This window comes from Mobula birostris, chromosome 9 (genome assembly GCF_030028105.1).
Source record: "Mobula birostris isolate sMobBir1 chromosome 9, sMobBir1.hap1, whole genome shotgun sequence".
Taxonomy (NCBI): domain Eukaryota; kingdom Metazoa; phylum Chordata; class Chondrichthyes; order Myliobatiformes; family Myliobatidae; genus Mobula; species Mobula birostris.
The window spans coordinates 82,261,632-82,283,685 of record NC_092378.1 but is presented as its reverse complement, the minus strand read 5'-3'; the positions used below and the strand labels follow the sequence as shown (position 1 = coordinate 82,283,685).

Genomic DNA, 22,054 nt, shown 5'->3' with positions numbered 1-22,054 from the left:
AGGAGGTATTGGAGTTGTTAAGATATATTAGGACGGGTAAGTCCACGGGGCCTGACGGCATATTCCCCAGGCTGCTTCACAAGGCGAGGGAAGAGATTGCTGAGCCTCTGGCTAGGATCCTTATGTCCTCATTGTCCACAGGAATGGTACCGGAGGATTGGAGGGAGGCGAATGTTGTCCCCTTGTTCAAAAAAGGTAGTAGGGAGAGTCTGGATAATTATAGACCAGTGAGCCTTACGTCTGTGGTGGGAAAGCTGTTGGAAAAGATTCTTAGACATATGATCTATGGGCATTTAGAGAATCAAGGTCTGATCAGGGACAGTCAGCATGGCTTTGTGAAGGGCAGATTGCATCTAACAAGCCTGATAGAGATCTTTTAGGAGGTGACCAGGCATATAGACAAGGGTAGTTCAGTGGATGTGATCTACATGGATTTTAGTAAGGCATTTGACAAGGTTCCACACGGTAGGCTTATTCAGAAAGTCAGAAGGCATGGGATCCAGGGAAGTTTGGCCAGGTGGATTCAGAATTGGCTTGCCTGCAGAAGGCAGAGGGTGGTGGTGGAGGGAGCACGTTCAGATTGGAGGGTTGTGACTAGTGGTGTCCCACAAGGATCTGTTCTGGGACCTCTACTTTTTGTGATTTTTATTAACGACCTGGATGTGGGGGTAGAAGGGTGGGTTGGCAAGATGACACAAAGGTTGGTGGTGTTGTAGATAGTGTAGGGGATTGTTGAAGATTGCAGAGAGGCATTGATAAGATGCAGAAGTGGGCTGAGAAGTAGCAGATGGAGTTCAACCCGGAGAAGTGTGAGGTGGTACACTTTGGAAGGACAAACTCCAAGGCAGAGTACAAAGTAAATGGCAGGACACTTGGTAGTGCGGAGGAGCAGAAGGATCTGGGGGTACATGTCCACAGATCCCTGAAAGTTGCCTCACAGGTGGCTAGGGAAGTTAAGAAAACTTATGGGGTGTTAGCTTTCATAAGTCAAGGGATAGAGTTTAAGAGTCGCGATGTAATGATGCAGCTCTGTAAAACTCTGGTTAGGTCACATTGGAGTACTGTGTCCAGTTCTGGTCACCTCACTATAGGAAGGATGTGGAAGCATTGGAAAGGGTACAGAGGAGATTTACCAGGATGCTGCCTGGTTTAGAGAGTACGGATTATGATCAGAGATTAAGGGATCTAGGGCTTTACTCTTTGGAGAGAAGGAGGATGAGAGGAGACATGATCGAAGTGTACAAGATATTAAGAGGAATAGATAGAGTGGATAGCCAGCGCCTCTTCACCAGGCCACCACTGCTCAATACAAGAGGACATGGCTTTAAGGTAAGGAGTGGGAAGTTCAAGGGGTTATTAGAAAAAGGTTTTTTTACTCAGAGAGTGGTTGGTGCATGGAATGCACTGCCTGAGTCAGTGGTGGAGGCAGATACACTAGTGAAGTTTAAGAGACTTCTTGACAGATATATGGAGAAATTTAAGGTGGGGGGTTATATGGGATGCAGGGTTTGAGGTTCGGCACAACATTGTGGGCCAATGGGCCTGTAATGTGCTGTACTATTCTATGATCTGTGTTCTATGTTCTATGTAAGACCCTGGTAAATTTCCATATGAGAGCTCTGGATGGATGCAAATGGCTTTGTAGAACAGTTGAAGTTAACAGAGTGTTTTGCATGAAAAAGGAAACTAGATACTTCAGAGGGAAAAAAAATTAACCCCTGACGTGCTGATTTTCCTTCATAATTTTAATGATTTATGTAATAATGCTCAAATTGTCTGGACAATGTTAAGCAGTCAATAATCTTTTTTAAGAAGTCTGGTGAATGCAATAAAATGGCAGAGGGAAAAACTGAACATATTAACTGGAGTGTTAATAATGGTAGGCAGAGATTCTAACAAAGTGCAAATTCCTGACAGAACTTACATTATTGTTAGTTTACTGTGTTGTGTCAGTAACATTTCCAACATTAATTGCCTGAGTGTAAATCACAATTCATGTCTGTTTTTATCTGCTTCTAGAAAGATCTTGTAGTTCATTGATTTCATGTTGCCATGAGATGCTGCACTAAATCAGTGACTAGGTGGCGCAGAGGAGCAACATTTGTGAAATAGCTTTTGCTGAACTGAGACCTAATACAAAGCAGTTTTAATTTCCCTGAAAGGTTAAATATGTGCAGTCTCAAGCTGCATACCAAGGCTCTAACTGACTGTAAAGCAAGGGGACCAATAACAGTACTTCTATGAAGTAATGGAACTGTATGTGCTGTTAACCCAGTGCTCATGATTGATCTCAAGGCTTATCATATTTCTAATTTCCATTTGGTCCATGGAAAGTCTGCTAATTTACAGAAATATCCCATTCTCCTACTTTGACCCACTCAGTAACATACTTTTCCCATGTTCCTATTAACATTGCACTTTAGGCAATTTTGCCAATTAATCTAAAACGAACATGTCGCTGGAAACTGGAGCACTCATTGAGACACAGAACAAAGAAACAGGCTTTTCTGCCCACGCAGTCCACATGGTTATTAACCGGCCACTTTCACTAGTCCTACACTTTCATTCTAAAGCCCAATTTATACTTCTGCGTCAAATGTACGTCGTAGGTAACATGTACCCTACGCCATAGGGTGACGTGCACCTCCCCAAAAATGTAACCCACACGTCACGGCGACGCAGACCGCAACAACTGTGATTGACCCACTTGGTAGCATCTCATTTCCTCCTACGCATTTCCGGTTGCTTTTCTCTGCCATGTCTGTGCACTGATGCGAAATAAGTGGTTGGAGACGATGAACCAAATCGTCAAATCTACCTGCCGACATCCGAAAATATTTGAAATGCATTTCCTCGTCCATGTCTCTCACGAAGAAACTCAACACAGTGGCATAGAAACTCCACCGCCAACTGGCATTTTGGCGGTGAATTGCAGAGCGACGCAGACACAACTACGCCTGCTCGCTATGGCGTAGGGCTACGCAAAAGTATAAATCAGCCTTTATCAATCAGCCATAGAGCAGGGGCAGCCTACATTGGCCAATTAGCACACACGCCTGCAGTCCTTCAAGATGTGGGAGGAAGCTAAAACATCTAATGAAACCCACGTAACCTCATGGAGAATGTGCAAACAGTGCCTGTTGTCAGGATTGAACCAGTATTGCTGGAAAAGTAAAGTAGTAACTTTACAAATTGTGCCAATTTGCATACGTAAGGTGCAAAGGGATTGGCTTCTATTTGTGCCTGAGCTTACATTATACTGCTGTTTATACTCCACTCCTACCATCTACCTCAGGTTTCAGTATCTGTTCAGTTTTCAGTTCCCAATTTCTCTCATCTGCAATTCTAATTTTGTTTTGAAACAGTCTAACCATCATGATTATAACCACTTCCTGAGGTGACAGGTTCCATTCTAACCATAATAAAATTTAAAACTGAACTCTAATACCAAAGCCTGTTTGTAGTGCACAAAAGTTTCTGTTTCTTACAGAATAACAAACTAACAACAAAAAGTCAATTTATGCTGTTATTAAAACTTTGCAGTGCAAACGATAGGCCTTGTGCTGGAAGCAAATCTGATAGTCATGTTTAGGAGGTCGTTTGATAGGCAAATTAACACACTGGGAATTGGGGGATATGAATAAAGTGCAGGGAGAAGAAGTTTAATTTTGTGCAACACACACAAAATGCTGGAAGTCAGGCAGCATCTATAGAGGGTAATAAACAATTGAAGTTTGTGGCAGCGATCCTTCATCGGGACAGGAAGGGCGGGCAGAAGCCACAACCCCATTTTCCTTCCAGTATGGTCTCAGTCTGAATCATTGACTGTTTATTTCTCTCCACATTTTGTGTGTGTTGCTCAAGATTACCCACATCTGCAGAGTCTCTTGTGCTTCTAGCTTAGATTGCACTGGGGGCTCAAGCTGCTCTGTTGTATCTTTAGTGCTTTATTAGTTCTTGTAAACTCAGAAAGATTTCCTGCCACAACTCTGTCTATTTGACTGTGATAACAGCACAGCAAAGCACTGAGATCAATACTGTAAAAGAAAGTATTTTTAAGGAGAAGTCAATTTAATGTGGATAAATAAGTATTGATGCTTGAAGAGTGTAGTAAACATTTCAATTATTCCACTGCATTAATTCACCAGCTTTCTGGGACTCATTATTCTGTTTACCATCTATTGTTTACTCTACTTTGAAAGAAACAGTCCACACCTGACCTCTTAATCAGAACTACGTGCAGGCAACTATCAACTTAATTGTGTCATAGAAGATCAAGGCGTTGATCAATAACCTAAGTAAAGACAAAAAGATCAAAAGGATCAGCTCAGTGACGATATTGGATTCTGGGTATGAATTGGTGATTTATTATTAAGTGAGACTCCTTGAATTTAACAGTTGATCCGTGCTTGGTTCACTCTGTAAGAAGAGGTTCTTCTGAAAACTCCAACATAATGTTCTTATCAACAACAAGGCAATACTTACTAAAGACTTGGCATGGCTGTTACCAGTCTCTGTAGATAAGATTTTGAAAAAAGAAATCACAGTGTTAATGACTTTCCTGATACTGTAAAAGAAAATGCAGCACATTTAGGGGTGACAGTGAGTAGCGGTTAGCATAACACTTTATGGCATCAGTGATCGGGGTTCAATTCCCATCACTGTCTATAAGGAGTTCGTACATTCTCCCTGTTACAGTGTGGATCCTTCTGGGTGCTCCGGTGTCCTCCCATGTTCCAAAGATGTACGTGTTGGCATTTGAAATTTGTGGCCATGCTATGTTGCTGCCAGAAGCATGGTGACATTTGCAGGCTGTCCCCAGCAAATCCTCAGACTTTGCTGGTCACTGATGCAAACACTGCATTTCACTGTTTGTTTCAATGATTCCAAAAAAAGGTAATCTTTAAAAAAAAGAGATAGGTGGCTCTCGTTCTTCACGTCTGCAACAAATTGCTGCATAAAGATTTCAGTCAATAGTCATGAAATGTACAAATTGTAAACGGATCCCTTCTCTTCATTATTCTGTGTGGTCTCCTATGCCATGACTTCCAAATGTCAATCAGGTTAAAAGTCACTCTATATTAAATAATGATATCAGAAAGTGGGGTCTTACAGATTCATTTAGTGACATTTCAAAACATGTAAAACATAGAATTGACCATCATGGCCAGTAATAAAACAGTACTGTATACAAGTTATTAGACCATAAGACCACAGACATAGGAGAGAATGGGGCCATTCAGCCCATCAAGTCTGCTCTGTCATTCTATCCAGGTACAGTTGAAATCAGAAGTTTAAATACACCTCAGCCAAATACATTTAAACTCAGTTTTTCACAATTCCTGAGATTTAATCCTAGAAAAAATACTCCATCTTAGGTTAGTTAGGATCACTACTTTATTTTAAAACTGTGAAATGTCGGAATAATAGTAGAGAGAATGATTTATTTCAGCTTTTGTTTCTTTCATCACTTTCCCAGTGGGTCAGAAGTTTACATACACTTTGTTAGTATTTGATAGCATTGCCTTTAGATTGTTTAACTTGGGTCAGATGTTTTGGATAGCCTTCCACAAGCTTCTCACAGTAAGTTGCTGGAATTCTGTTCCATTCCTCCAGACAGAACTGAGTCAGGTTTGTAGGCCTCCTTGCTCGCACACGCTTTTTCAGTTCTGCCCACAAATTTTCTATCGGATTGAGGTCAAAAATAATGTCAAGTCTGGTTTATTCTTGGGAGCAACTTCCAAATGCCTGAAGGTACCACGTTCATCTGTACAAACAATAGTACGCAAGTATAAACACCATGGGACCACGTAGCCGTCATACCGCTCAGGAAGGAGATGCATTTTGTCTCCTAGAGATGAATGTACATTGGCGCGAAAAGTGCAAATCAATCCTAGAACAACAGCAAAGGACCTTGTACAGATGCTAGAGGAAACAGGGAGAAAAGTATCTATATCCACAGTAAAACGAGTCCTATATCGACATAACCTGAAAGACTGCTCAGCAAGAAAGAAGCCGCTGCTCCAAAACTGCCATAAAAAAGCCAGACTGCAGTTTGCAAGTGCACATGGGGGCAAAGACCTTACTTTTTGGAGAAATGTCCTCTGGTCTGATGAAACAAATATTGAACTGTTTGGCCATAATGACCATCGTTCTGTTTGGAGGAAAAAGGGTGAGGCTTGCAAGCCGAAGAACACCATCCCAACCGTGAAGCATGGGGGTGGCAGCATCATGTTGTGGGGGTGCTTTGCTGCAGGAGGGACTGGTTCACTTCACAAAATAGATGGCATCATGAGGAAGGAAAATTATGTGGATATATTGAAGCAACATCTCAAGACACCAGCCAGGAGGTTTAAGCTCGGTTGCAAACAGGTCTTCCAAATGGACAATGACTCCAAGCATACCTCCAAAGTTGTGGCAAAATTGCTTAAGGACAACCAAGTCAATGTATTGGAGTGGCCATCACAAAGCCCTGATCTAAATCCAATAGAAAATTTGTGGGCAGAACTGAAAAAGCGTGTGCGAGCAAGGAGGCCTACAAACCTGACTCAGTTACATCAGTTCTGTCTGGAGGAATGGAACAAAGTTCCAGTAACTTACTGTGAGAAGCTTGTGGAAGGCGTTTGACCCAAAACATCTGACCCAAGTTAAACAATTTAAAGGCAATGCTACCAAATACTAACAAAGTGTATATAAACTTCTGACCCACTGGGAAAGTGATGAAAGAAATAAAAGCTGAAATAAATCATTCTCTCTACTATTATTCTGACATTTCACATTCTTAAAATAAAGCAGTGATCCTAACTGACTTAAGACAGGGAATGTTTTTTTAGGATTAAATGTCAGGAATTATGAAAAACTGAGTTTAAATGTATTGGCTAAGGTGTATGCAAACTTCTGACTTCAACTGTAGCTCCTGGAATTGCGCAGTTCAAGGGTTGCTGTTTATAGATTTATCTTCTTCAGTCTTCTCCAAGCCCATTTTTTATATTATTTTTTATTTATGTTATTTAGAAATACAACACAGTAACAGACCCTTCCGGCCCAGTGAGCCAGCACCACCCAGCTACAGCCCTGTGACCAATTAACCTATTAAGTGGAAGGTCTTTGGAATGCGGGGGGAAACTGGAACACCTGGAGGAAACCCACTCAGTTACAGGGAGAACTTAAAACTCCTTACAGATAGCAGCGGGATTTGAGCCCAAGTTGCTGGTACTGTAATAGCATAATGCTTCTGTGCCACCCCAGTGTGGTTCCTTGATAAGGGTCAGCACTGACAGAAACTGACTAGCATAGTGGTTAGCACAACGTTTTACAGTACAGGCGACCCTGGTTCAATTCCTGCCATTGCTTGTAAGGAGGCTGTATGTTCTCCCTGTGATCACGTGGGTTTCCGCTGGGTGCTCCAGTTTCTTCCCAAGGTCCAAAGGTGTACTGGTTGGTAGGTTAATTGATAATTGTAAATTATCCCATGATTAGGATAGGATTAAATTGGGGGGATTGCTGAGCGGTGTGACTCGAAGGGATAGAAGGGACTATGGGGCCTATTCCATTCTGAATATATATATAAACTTTATAAAGGCCTTGAGATGGACATGTTCTGCTGGCAGCCAGCCAGCCAGCCACTCCGAGAATAATAATCCAAAGCATTAAAGCAAACTTTATCAGACGGCCTTCACACTGAGATCAATTACCTCCAAGAGCTTTCAAATCTATGAGTTATCTACAAAATACATTTCTCTTTCATTCTCTGGGTTGATATATTTTAATGCTAATTAACTTCTAAACTGCTATTTTTCCTCAGGACACATTATGGTCACCATGTTCCAAGTTATTTTGTTTCTTGAGGGTTTGATCTCTCCCTTTCCTCCTGTTAATGATGCCTCAGAGTTAGATCCCCTCCAGTTCTGCGGCAAAAAGCTTACTTTGTTGACATCAGGGCTTTGCTTGTCACAGTGAGTAAGTTGTTCTAGCTTGGGAACCGTAAGTGAACAGGTCTCTGCTCTCATAGTTATAATTCTCAAGTAGGCTGTGGAAGCTATCAGAAGCAGGAACCCTAAATCAATGTCCTTTCATATTCCTGGAAATGCAAGGCAATAAAGGTTTCCCTAATTCTGTACCTACCAAGGATTGAATACCATACCATAAATCTTCCTTATCTTCATGGCCCATTTCAGCACATACCAAATGAAGGATCCAGTTCTGTGGACCTTCCATCCTTTAGCAATTTTCACAGGTTTGGAAATTTTTTAATCACAACTGAAGAGACATTAGCTTGACATGGGAAGACTTTTTACTTTCTGCAGGGTCAATGGGACTAGGCAGAATGAGAGTACGACATGAAGGAGATGAGCTGAAAGGCCTTTTTCTGTGCTGTAGTGCTCTAAATCCAAGTCTAAAGTCCTATGTTCTGGCAAGAGCAGTGCTCATTGTCCAGCTTGGGCCGGTATGTTAACATAGTGGTTAACATCACATTTTACAGTGCCAGTGATCCAGGTTCAATTCCTGCCAATGTCTGTAAGGAGTTTGTATGTTCTTCTGTGACCATGTGGGTTTCCTCCAGGTGCTTCAGTTTCCTCCCACATTCCAAAGAAGTACGGGTTAATAGGTTAATTTTTCATGTGGGTGTAATGGGGTGATGTGGCCTCGTTGGGCTGGAAGGGCCTGTTACTGTGCTGTATCTCTACATAATAAACAAGTTTACATTGTCCCTTCAAGGCAGTGACTGGCTGGGCCACCCTATTGGGGACAACGATAGGGATATCTCTAGAAATGCCACCATTTATTGCCCATTTCTACTTACCCCTGAGCTGAGGAAGTAGGTAAGAGTGAGGCTCATTGATGGGTCAGGCATTATACGTAGACCAGACCAAGTAGGTGCATCAGTTTGAAAGTCAAAAGCAAACTGCAGAGGTTGCTATGTCTAAAATCTTGAAAGTTTCTTCACCCAGGCATTTAATCTGATCAACCATTCTAGATAGCTTTCCCACCCCCTTCTAAGGATTACCTCAGTCTCTTGCACTGTCAGTACTTTAAACCACTTTCTATAACACTCTTTACATTGTAAATACGTGCAGGTATTTATGCCCGTTTTATTCTCTATCTGTACTTTAACCTCTAACTTTATATAATTCTCTATTCCGTATAATAGTTGTTTTTGTTGCATGTCACACCCTGACCAACACCACATCAAATGTGTATATGACATATAAAGTTGATCCTTTCAGCTAACATACTTGAAAAATGCTGGAAATATTCAGTAGGTCAAGCTAGAGAATTAACAGTTCAGGTCCTATACTGTCCACTTAGTTTATCTTCTAAGAGGTGAGGCCTGTCCTGCTGAGTAAAGTCAGCAGATTGACTTGCTTCAATAACTTCAGTGAAGCAAGTGGGTTTTTATAATAATCCAGTGGCTTTATTGGTACCACTACCAAGTGTAGCTTTTCCTTGGTATTTCACATCCTGTGCATTTGACTTCAATGCCATGGTGGGATTTGAATTCTTGTCACTGGATCTGTGGTCCAGAACTCTGCCTACCAGCCTAGTAACTTTACCACATGACCACTGTACAGGTCGAACAAACAGTAAGGATAGCAGATTTTCTTCCATGTACAGTGTTAGTTAACCAAATGGATTTAAATGATCCATCTATTGGTTCTTCTTCTTCTATTTCCGGCAATTTAGACACATCTAGGCATATCACTGCCCTCCGCAGGATGTATAATTAATTATAATTCTGCTTGCAAATGCCGTATGTGCTCATTAAATAGCAATGCTGCAGATTGTTTTCCTTAGAATCCATAGAAACCATAGAAACTACAGCACAGAAACAGGCCTTTTGGCCCTTCTTGGCTGTGCCGAACCATTTTCTGCCTAGTCCCACTGACCTGCACACGGACCAATAGAAACCATAGAAACTACAGCACAGAAACAGGCCTTCTCAAATTTTGTCATGTGGTTTCCAAATAATTGCATTGCCTCAAATTACATTAATTTCATTTGAATCATTTGCAAAAGTAAAAGTTTCTTGCTTGAGAATATTCATTATCGCATGCTTAACATTTAAGATTGTTGTTTTCCAAGTCTATCTGCTATTTCCAAGCGTTCCTTTTCTTGAATCAAAACCTGTAGTTGTTTATTAAGATCTTGAAATTCTTCCTCAGTTGATTCCATGTTTTCATTTTATAATCCGAATGTAGATAATTCACTTTGCAACAAATTCCTTTTTCCTTTTGTAACTTTGGAATAAGTTCCTCCATTTTTAATCTGTTTTCCACATCACTGAATTTTTGACAACAAGCATCTTTTTCAGAAACCGTCTCCTTTAAATGCAGTACTGTTTCGTCCAGTCTCTTTCCAACTCACAGTTGTTCTTATTGAGTACTTCTCTTTGTTGATGGAGTTCTGCACATTTACCCTGGGTTTCAACCATGTTTCTTGTAACATAAAATCTGAGGTTTGTCCTTAAATTCTGGTACATATTTCGTAAATTCTTGACCATTTGTGATGACTCCTTTCATTCCCTTGTAATATATATATATATACACAGCCATTAAATTCCCGCCTCTCCTGCCTGTGAACTGTTTGATCCGCCATTAAGTGTACCTTTGACTGCTTCCTACCTAAGCCCTGTAATACCAAGATATTTTTCTGCAGACTTGACTATAATTTTAATTTTTTTTGGTTTGCGCTGAACAGTTAATTGCATCTACCATAAACAGTATGAAATCCTTCTTACTCATAATTAGTGTGTCCTTATTTATCATATTACAACCCTCACAGTTCACCGGTTTATTATTCCCTGTTTGCTTGATAGTCTTTTTTCCAGCAAGTGCTTTCACTGCCTCTACATAACTGATCCCTTGAGTTACTTTTACATATTGTATCTCAGCTTCTTTCTTGCTAATAATGCACCCTTGATAAACTGCACTGTGTTCCTCACCAAAATTGCAGCATTTCAGCCTAGCTCCCGCCTCACATTTCCCATATTCGTGTTCTCCAGCGCATCTTCCACATCATTGTTTCCCTCTGCAGACCGCCGCAATATGCCTGAATTTCTGACATTTAAAGCTTCTTAAAGGCGGTGGTATATATATTCTGACCTCATAACACATATACCCTAAATAAACTTTAGTCGGCAATCTCTCTTCATCAAAGTTGATCATAACCGATAAACTATCACACTTTTTCCCGTTTCTTGTAACTTTCAAACGTTTGGCCTCAATAATTTTTGCTCCTTTTATGTTCTGTTTAATCTCATCCATAGTAACTTTTGTTGGTATACCCGAAATAACTCCTCTAGTCCACTTTCTATTGTTGGGTATTGAGCATTGTACTTTTTTGCCGTCAATTTTATTTAATCTTATCACTTTGCCTTGTTGAGCACTGTCCCGGCAAATCACTAATAGCTATCCATTTCGTAAAATCTTTGCTTTTTTGACTTCACCTATAAGTTTGTTGATTATCTTCGTCAAATGAATCGGGTACCATTCACCAAAAGACACTCCGCCTTCGCTCAGTGTTACAATTGCTTTAATCTCATCTTCTTTCCGTTGTTTTGCTATCCTATTTTGATTTTGTCCCCTGACTGCTTAGAATTTGACATCTCATACCTTGGTCTCCTTTCCTCACTTTCTTCATTCCATTCCTCTATCTCAAACTCACTTTCACTACCCATCAACCTGTTCATCCTACAGGATCTTTTCTTCATCAACTCAGCAATTGCAGCCTCCATGCTCTTTTCCAACTCCACCAGCCAACTCAAATTTCCAACTCCCCATTTATTGGTTCTGTCTGTATCTTGTTTTACGGCGGTTGGCATCCAGCTTAATGGTGCATTACCGCCAACCCATTTATTGGTTCCAGGGTCACTTGCCTTTTATTCTAGATTCATTTAATTGATTTAATTTACTTCCCTCAGCCTTTGTCGTATTTGAACAGATGTTTTGAATCTGCTGTCCAGACCTTTCAATACCCAATAATTTCATTGTTAAGCTAACCACCAATGAAGATGGAAAACCTCTTAATGACTACCTTTGATCAGTCGTGGGAAGGTTTGTGAGCAGGTTGCAAATTTGACTTCATAAAGAGGAAATCACTTGCTTTGTAGAAAGTCAGGGAGATGTGTTTTTTAAATTAGGTAATGGTCTAAGCATTCAGCATTCAGATTCCTGCTGGCTCTGGATTCTCCCACATGTGGGAGCATACTCTCTACATCCCCTCTGTCAAGACTCATCAGCATCTTCTAATCCAGTCATTTTTCATCTTCTAAAGCTTGGTTGATGCAGGTCCAGAATATCCAATCTTTCAAGTGTGTCAATGGTTACAGGAAGAAGGCAGAAAATGGAGTTGAGAGGGAAAATAAATCAAACATGATTGAATAGTGGAGCAGACTCAGTGGGCTGATTGGTCTCATTCTGTCCCAATGTCATATGGTCTTATGATCTAGATATCACTCTAGTAGCTTTCTCTGAATCTGTGAGATTCAGTGCCACAGATGGCTGTAGAGGCTAAGTCATTTGGTACATTTAAAGCAGAGGTTGATAGGTTCTTGATTAGCCAGTGAGTCAAAGGTTACAGGGAGATGGCAGAAGAATGAGCTTGAGAGGGATAACAAATTCAGTTACGATGAAAGAGTGGAGCAGACTCGATGGTCCAAATGGGTCTAATTCTGCTCCTATATCTTCTGATCTTTAATACTGCCAAGCTAGGAACAACACTGTAAAACTGTTGCCGGTAAAGTTTAGAGATTGTTGAAATCCAGTGGGTTAATTCTCTTTATTTCTGTTGTTCCTTTATTTTAAAATTATTTGAACATTTACGCTAAAGATTGGTTGCGTAATGATTGTTTCAGATAAAATCTGTAACAGAGATGTAGTCTGAGCACGGAAGAATCATTTGTCTAATAAATATCAGAGAATATAAAAGTTACTGTTAGAACTGGTCCAGAAAGAACCACGGTCTACAAATCTGTGTATTCAAATGAATCAAAGGCAATGGAAGGAGACAGACCAATTGTTTTTTTTTCTTGCCATGAAGGCAAAGTAATGGAGGCTGCTCTGCATCCTCCATTTTGTGAAGTGGTTTTGCTCAGCTGAATGAGTATTTTAAAGAAGAGACAATGATACTCCAAGTAATCTGCTGAACTAGAGATCATTTCTAAATAATGTTATTTATGAGGTGTTCTTTGGTGTGATATATCATGCAGATTTGTGATTGGTGGTGTCTGTGTCTGCCCCAAGTGATTTGAACTGGTTACTAGTTTGGTAATTGATCTAGAACAAAGAGGCATAAATTACCAGTTCTCACTGTGGAAGAGGGTGACATAGGTCAGTCAGCTGACCTCGAGCCAACGAGATTGAAATTGAATATTTGAACTGAAAGAACTATTCAAAAGTACACAGCTTGGAATGCAACACAGTGACAACTCTCCAGAGAACAAACTTCACTGACATGAAGGACCCACATCAGAGCGTAGACTACTTCCCTGGGAATTACCTTTTCAATTCTTTGTCTGTTTGTGGAGGGTCAGGGAAACTTAGTAGATGTGCACACAAGTATTCGGTTGTGTAAATTCATGTGCTTGTTAGTTGAAACAATAAAGGTACTTGTCAGTAAATACAGATTATCTCTGTGACTAACTGATCATTATTACTAAAGGGTAATCCTGGTAACACCATGGTCTTGAATTTGTTTTAAATCAGTTTATAAATTACTGGTTACTCAAAAAAATTATATTTTATGTAACTTAATTGAAAATGTAAATGCAAATCAGAAAGTCAAATCAAAAACTATGTTGTACCTACTTGTCACAGAACAGGGAGGATTTGCAACAGTGGAATTAGTATAGACATAATGGGGGAGAAATTTACCTGGTGTAATTGAAGTTTTCATTATTCATCGGGCTATACCATGTGACTGTTATGTATGAGGTTGGGTAATTGTCTAACACGTTCAACATGTTCAGCAACATATGCCCCTTGACAATTGTGGAACTTTAAAATCCAAAATACAGGCACATGAGTCCTCAGTGTTCAGCTGAGGCTCAGCCTGTTTGTGCAAATCAACTTTTAAATATCACATTGACTGAGCAGATAAATGAGTCAGCTTACCCGAAGGTTGGGGTATCAAAATGTTCAGCATGAAGTACTGTTTTCGGTTCGCTCTGTCCTTGACAAGAAACTGATCCAAAGCTGTGTACGCCTGCAAGAAACATAGGAACATAGAAAACCTACAGCACAATACAGGCCTTCCGACCCACGATGGTGTGCCGAAGATTTGGGAAAAAATTTCCTATATTCACCGTGTGCTCCAGAATTATATTAAAGTCCTTCTCCTCCTTCTGTGCTTTGCAGTACAGGTTTCTCTCGCCATCCAAAGGTAGAGTGTTCCTATGAAACGGTTCGTAAGCCGGAATATCGTAAAGCGAAGAAGCAATTACCATTTATTTATATGGGAAAATTTTGAGAACGTTTGCAGACCCAAAAATAACCTACCAAATCATGCCAAATAACACATAAAACCTAAAATAACAGTAACATATAGTAAAAGCAGGAATGATATGATAAATACACAGCCTATATAAAGTAGAAATACTTTTCCACAATCATTGCTGCATTGTTCTCCGTAGCGAAAATCTCACGCAATTGCCGTTGGCAGAAAATCTCACACAAGCGCTGTTGGCAAAAACACTCTCTCCAGTAACCTTTAAGCTATGAAGCTACCAAATCATACCAGATAACACGTAAAAATACACAGCCGATATAAAGTAGAAATAGTGTATGTACAGTGTAGTATCAATTACCGGAATTGGGACAGCGCTGATGGTGGTGTGTTAGGCTGAGTTGTCGCAGGTTGGGGTGGTGCAGTGGCCCCCACCCTCCAGGCCGCCGACCGATACATTGCTGCGAAGCATGCAGGGGTCCAGCAGTAGCCAGGAGGCACACAGCACATCTTTAAGAAAAAAGCCGAAATAAACATGCTAATTAATTAGGTGCCGTCTGGCACATAATTGTCGGCCCACATCAGTGCCGATTGCCGATTGCGTCACCTCTGATCTGGGCCGACAATTACGTGTCGGGCGACACCTAATTAATTAGCATGTTTATTTCGGCTTTTTTCTTAAAGATGTGCTGTGTGTCTCCCTGCTACCGCTGCATTCTCCGCGAATCAGTATCTGTCAGGGGCCCGGGGGTTGGGGTGGTGGGACACTGGGGTGTCATCTCATCGTCGTCTGTTTCCATCAGGGCAGGCAGGTCATCTTCTCCTATGTCTGCCTGCCTCGATGTCAAAGGTCGAGGTTCGTTGTCTGCTGTGGCTGGTGTGGAAGGCTTGCTTGACTGCTGAGCCTCGTGCATTTTTCTATCATACAGTTCTTTGTAAGCACTCAAACCATATTGCAAATATCCCCTAAACCGACGTACCCTTTCAAAATTAAAGTCGTACTTTATCATTGCAGAGAAAATCTCACGCAGTTGCTTCTACTGTATTCGGTTTCGATTGTTATCCTTTCCTCTTCCAATTGCATCAGCTCTTCATCTATCAGTTCTTGGTCATGGGATGCCTAAACCTCCAACATCATCTTCGTCAACTTCCACAAGCCAAACTCACTTTGTCGTTACTTCGTTCACCACGATCGAAACGTTTAATTATGTCTAGTTTTACGCTAAGTGCTACACCCTTACAAGCTCTTTCAGGCTTTTCCGATACCTTAGAACTCATCTTGCAAACGGCTGCTCACAGGCATGTGTTTCAGCAATGCTGGCGAGAATACCGTTCCGAATCTGGGGGAGAGCGGCTGCTTGGGGCGCGCGCGGCTTTTTATCGCGTGCTGATTTTTTCGCGCGCTGCTTTTTTTCATAACAGTGAAAACACCTTCTGAAAGCGAAAACAGGGTACTAATGTAGGTCTTTCGTAACAGTGAGGATTCGTAAAGCAAATGTTCGAAAAGCGGGGGACACGTGTATCTAAAAATAATGGCATAGGGTGGACTACAAATCCATAGATAGTCTATTCATACCTTGTCCAGGAAGACATCCATCTGTGCACTGAAACACTATGAACATTAGCTGACCACTCTAAATATATACATCTATCCATAAGGCCATTAGAGACCACAGGTAAGCCAATTTCTTGTGTAGCATTAATTTTTGCCTTCCTTTCTCAGTAGCGAAACAAGTGATCAATGCTATTTAAATGGGGAAAGAATTCAAAGTTCTGAGATGCAACGGGACTTGGGAGTTCTCGTACAGGATACCCTTAGGGTTAACCTCCAGTAGTGAAGAAGGCGAATGCAATGTTGGCATTCATTTCTAGAGGAATAGAGTATAGGAGCAGGGATGTGATGTGGAGGCTCTATAAGGCACTGGTGAGACCTCACTTGGAGTACTGTGGGCAGGTTTGGTCTCCTTATTTAAGAAAGGATGTGCTGACGTTGTAGAGGGTACAGAGAAGATTCACTAGGATGATTCCGGGAATGAGAGGGTTAACATATGAGGAACATTTGTCTGCTCTTGGACTGTATTCCTTGGAGATTAGAAGAATGAGGGGAGACCTCATAGAAACATTTCGAATGTTGAAAGGCATGGACAGAGTGGATGTGGCAAAGTTGTTTCCCATGATGGGGGAGTCTAGTACGAGAGGGCATGACCTAAGGATTGAAGGGCGCCCATTCACAACAGAGATGTGAAGAAATTTTTTTAGTCAGAGGGTGGTGAATCTATGGAATTTGTTGCCACGGGCAACAGTGGAGGTCAAGTCATTGGGTGTATTTAATGCAGAGATTGATAGGTATCTGAGTAGCCAGGGCATCAAAGGTTATGGTGAGAAGGCGGGGGAGTGGGACTGAATGGGAGAACGGATCAGCTCATGATAAAATGGTGGAGCAGACTCGATGGGCCGAATGGCCGACTTCTGCTCCTTTGTCTTATGTCTTATGGTCTTCTAAGTGCCATCCTAAATGGTGGTACTCTAGGGCTACAACATAACTTGTGGAAGAAGAAGTGGTGATTCAGGAGGAATGAGAAATTTACCAGTAGTGAGGAGTGGTGGCGTTGTGGTTACGGGGGCAAGAGCATGGATTCACTCCTAGGGGAGGATTTTTGGGAATAATTGAAGGAGGGGGGATAGTGGGAAGGAGTTGAACAATTTTTATCATGAAGGTGAATGTTGTTTGACCTAGTGAGTCTATGTTGGCGATGTTGTAGTCCAGTCACTCTCACTCACTGTAGCCCTGGAAATTATTTTCCCTCAAGCATCTATCTAGTTCCATCTTGGGAATTCCTGATTGTTCAGTATCGATGTCTTGGGGACAGAGTCTGTTTGGTAGCATGGTTGGTTGAGTGACTGACAGACATGCCAGTCACTGGGAGTAAAGGGCAGAGAGTATGGTGGTTGGCTGTCTGGTGGGGAGGAGGGTGGGTGCAGGGGGCAGATACTGGAGCAACCTGGAGCTGCAAATGGCCCCAGCAGGTCATTCATGTAGCAGCATCGCAGTATTATTGCATTAGGACATAGAACAAAGGACACTACGGCAATGGATAGGCCATTTGGCCCACAGTGTTGTTCCTGTCTTGATGCCAATTTATACTAAATATTCTTCTCCTACACACCATCCGTGTCCCTCCATTTGCTTCATAGTCATGCGTCTGTCTCAAAGTCTCTTCAACACCACCAAACTGCCTGTTTCCACTTCTGGCAACTCATTCCAGGTATCTAATATTCTCTGAGTTTAAAAAAAAACTTGTCCTTGCAACACTCCTCCCCCAACCTTAAAAGCATGTCATCTGGTGTTTTTCCTTTCTACCCTGAAGAAACGATTATGACTGTCTACCCTGTCTATGTCTCTATCAGGTCTCCCCTCAGCCTCAGAAGAACAATCCAAGTCTGTCCATCTTGGTAAAGCTCTTCTGACCCTTCCTATAATGGGGCAACCAGAACTGCACACAATACTCCAAGTGTGGTCTGACTAAAGTTTTATATATCCGCAGCATCTTTCCTTACTCTTATACCCACAACTCCCACCAATGAAGGTAAGCATCTCATATGGCTTCATTACCCCCCCCATCCACTTGCACAGCCACTTTCAGTGAACTATGGATCAGACCCCTTTGTATCTCAATGCAATTAAGGGGTCTACCCTGTATGCCTTCTCCTATCATTTTACCTCCCTTGTGCGACACCTCACATTTGTCCAGATTAACTCCCTTTGCCACTTCTCTGCCTATTCATGTAACTGGTCTATATCCTGTTGTGTTCTTTGATAGACCTTTACGCTGTTCATAACTCTGCCTATCTGAGTATCATTCAACAAATTACTAATCCAGCCATCTATATTTTCATCCAACTCATTGATATATAACCGCAAGCAGCAGAGGTCTGAGCACAGATCTCTGCAGAACACCACAGGTCATGAACCTCCAGCCAGAGTAACAACCTGCCACCCCAACTCTGTCTCCTAAGGGCAAGCCTGTTCCAAATCCAAACTTGCAATCTCATTCACCTCTATCTTCTGGATCCACCTAACATGAGGGAACTTTAGTACAGTCCCTATAGATAGCGCCCACTGGCTTATCCTCATCAAGCTCCTTTCTCATCTCCTCAATATGCTCAATCATTTATAAGGTATGAACCACAAATTTTCATGCTGACTGTCCCCAATCAAGCTATGCGTTTCCAGATTTGTATAAATCCTATCCTACAATAGCTTCTCTACCAAAGCTCTATCCAATACCTTCTTGACCAAAGACTTAATATTTGCTGTTCTCTAGTCCTCCAGGGTCTTGCCTGTTGTTAGTAAGAACACAAACCTCTTCATAAAAGCCCCGGCAATCTCCTTGCTTCTTTCAATATTCTGGGATATATGCCATCAGGTCCTTTGGATGTATTCACCTTAATGCTTTTCAGAAGCCCCAGCACTACCACCTCCTCAATCTCAAACAGTTTCAGCACATTATCATGTCCCACACTGCCATCACTATCCACCAAATCCTTCTCCTAGATCAGAGGTTCCCAACCTGAACACCGCAGACCCCTTGATTAATGGTAGGGGAATCATGGCATAAAAATGTTGGGAACCCCTGCCCTATATGAATACTGACACAAAATATTCATTTGATACCTCTGCCACTTGCTCTGGCTCACAGCACAAATTCCCACCTTTATTCTATTATCTTCTTAGTTGTGCTATTTTTCTTAATGCAAGTACTTTGGAATTACCAAGAATATTTTATGGTCCCTTTTAGCCTTCCTAATCACCTGCTTAAGTGATTAAGAAGGCCACTGTCATCATATTCTTCAAGGGCCCAGTCTGATTTTAGCTTCCTAAATCTCAAGCATGCTCCCTTTTCCTTTCTGACCAAATTTAGGACCGTTCAGGTCATCCAAGATTCTGTTACCTTACCATCCTTGTCTTTACTCCTTACTCCTTACTCTGTGCTGATCATGAATTCTGATCAGATGGTCCCTCATATCAGATGTAGACTTGTCCAACAGCACCTGCTTCAATCCGAAAACCCTTAGCTCCTGCCTTATCCTGACATAATTTTCCCTCTCCCAAGTTAGTACCTTCCTGTAAGATCCAAGTTTATCTTTACTCATTACTATCTTAAGATATAATGAATTGTGGTCACTGTTCCTAATTGTTCACCCAATCAGGTTTGTCACCTGGCCTGGTTCATTTCCCAAAATCACATTCAATATAATTTCTCCTCCAGCAGGACTCTCCACATGCTGTTTCAAGAATCCCTCTGGGATGCACTGAAGAAATACCATCCTATCTAAGCTTCTTATTTTGAGGAAGTTCCAATCAGTACTGGGGAAGTTAAAGTCCCCTACAATGACAACCCTGTTACACTCACAACACGCTGGAGGAACTCAGCAGGTCCGGCAGCATCCGTGGAAATGATGAGTTGACGTTTCGGGCCGGAACCCTTCGCCAGGACTGTAGGGGGAAGGGGCAGAGGCCCTATAAAGAAGGTGGGGGGAGGGTGGGAAGAAGAAGGCTGGTAGGTTCCAGGTGAAAAACCAGTAAGGGGAAAGATAAAGGCGTGGGGGAAGGGAGGCAGGGAGGTGATAGGCAGGAAAGGTGAAGAAAGAATAGGGGAAAACACAATGGGTAGTAGAAGGAGACAGGACCATGAGGGAGGTGATAGGCAGCTGGGGGAGGGGGCAGAGTGACATAGGGATAGGGGAAGGGAGGGAGAGGGAATTACCGGAAGTTGGAGAATTCTATGTTCATACCAAGGAGCTGGAGACTACCTAGACGGTATATGAGGAGTTTCTCCTCCAACCTGAGTTTAACCCAGAGGACACATAGACACATGGCACCTCTACTGCCATGATGAGGCTAAACTCAGGTTGGAGGAGCAACAGCTCATATAAAGTGGGAGGGGGAGGGGAGGGGAGATCCAAAATGATAGGAGAAGACAAGAGGGGGAGGGATGGAGCGAAGAGCTGGACAGGTGATTGGCAAAAGGGGTATGAGAGAATCATGGGACAGGAGGCCCAGGGAGAAGTAAAAGGGGGGGGGAGAAAACCCAGAGGATGGGCAAGGGGTATAGTGAGAGGGACAGAGGGAGAAAAAGGAGAGAGAGAGAAAAAGGAAGTGTGTATATGAATAAATAACAGATGGGGTACGAGGGGGGAGGTGGGGCATTAGCGGAAGTTAGAGCAGTCAATGTTCATGCCATCAGGTTGGAGGCTACCCAGACGGAATAGATGGTGTTGTTCCTCCAGCCTGAGTGTGGCTTCATCTTTACAGAAGAGGAGGTCGTGGATAGACATATCAGAATGGGAATAGGATGTGGAATTAAAATGTGTGGCCACTGGGAGATCCTGCTTTCTCTGGCGGACAGAGCGTAGGTGTTCAGCAAAACAATCTCCCAGTCTGTGTCGGGTCTCGCCAATATATAGAAGGCCACATTGGGAGCACCGGATGCAGTATATCACCCCTGCTGAGGTGTTGTTATAAGGAATATAACAACACCTTATATTCCGTCTGGGTAGCCTCCAACCTGATGGCATGAACATTGACTTCTCTAACTTCCGCTAATGCCCCACCTCCCCCTCGTACCCCATCCGTTATTTATTTTTATACACACATTCTTTCTCTCTCTCTCCTTTTTCTCCCTCTGTCCCTCTCAATATACCCCTGCCCATCCTCTGGGTTTCTCCCCTCCCCCTTTTCCTTCTTCCTGGGCCTCCTGTCCCATGATCCTCTCATATCCCTTTTGCCAATCAACTGTCCAGCTCTTGGCTCCATCCCTCCCCCTACTGTCTTCTCCTATGATTTTGGATCTCCCCCTCCCCCTCCCACATTCAAATCTCTTACTAGCTCTTCCTTCAGTTAGTCCTGACGAAGGGTCTCAGCCCGAAACGTCGACTGTGCCTCTTCCTAGAGATGCTGCCTGGCCTGTTGCGTTCACCAGCAAATGTGATGTGTGTTGCTTGAATTTCCAGCATCTGCAGAATTCCTCCTGTTTACATCATCCTAGAGTTTTGATTGTGACTGCAGAAATGCCTATCAATGCTCCTTACTATCGAGTTCCCAATCGCAGTCACTCTGACTGACTTCACCCTTCCCTTCTCTGCCTCAGAGCTGCCACAGTGTCACTGACCTGGCTACTGCTGCTGGTCTCTGAGAGGTCAACCCTCCCAAGAGTATCCAAAGGTGTGTATCTGTTACTGATGGGAATGGCCACAGAGGAACTCTGTATTGTGTGCCTACTTCCCTTACTTCCATTGAATTGCAATCTTTTTACAAGCAAATTTAAACAGATATTTCAAATTACTCACAAGCTGAGGCATATTAGCAGCCATCAGAGTTAAACATAGCTGTCCTGTGTTGTCATATGTTCCTGCATCTGCCTGAAACTGTAGCAGCAGTCGAGCTGCCTCAGTTCGATCTGAAAGGAAATGCAGAACAATTTCATGATTGAAAGCATGTTACGTGGAAACAGAAAAGATCACAATATCTGATGAAGAGTCTCAGCTCAAAATGTCACCTCTTTATTCCTCTCCATAGATGCTGCCTAGCCTGCTGAGTTCCTCCAACATA

General features: G+C 42.2%; 1 protein-coding gene across 1 annotated transcript in view; it reads right to left on the bottom strand.

Annotated features, from left to right (window-relative positions):
- Positions 1-22,054, bottom strand: part of LOC140202419 (uncharacterized) — a 174,612-nt gene that overhangs the window by 85,176 nt on the left and 67,382 nt on the right. The window contains exons 9-11 of the mRNA XM_072267286.1: positions 21,793-21,902; positions 14,112-14,202; positions 7,926-8,038 (exon numbers count right to left, since the gene is read on the bottom strand). Of these exons, the coding sequence (XP_072123387.1) occupies positions 7,926-8,038; positions 14,112-14,202; positions 21,793-21,902 (314 nt within the window). The remainder of the gene's footprint in view (positions 1-7,925; positions 8,039-14,111; positions 14,203-21,792; positions 21,903-22,054) is intronic.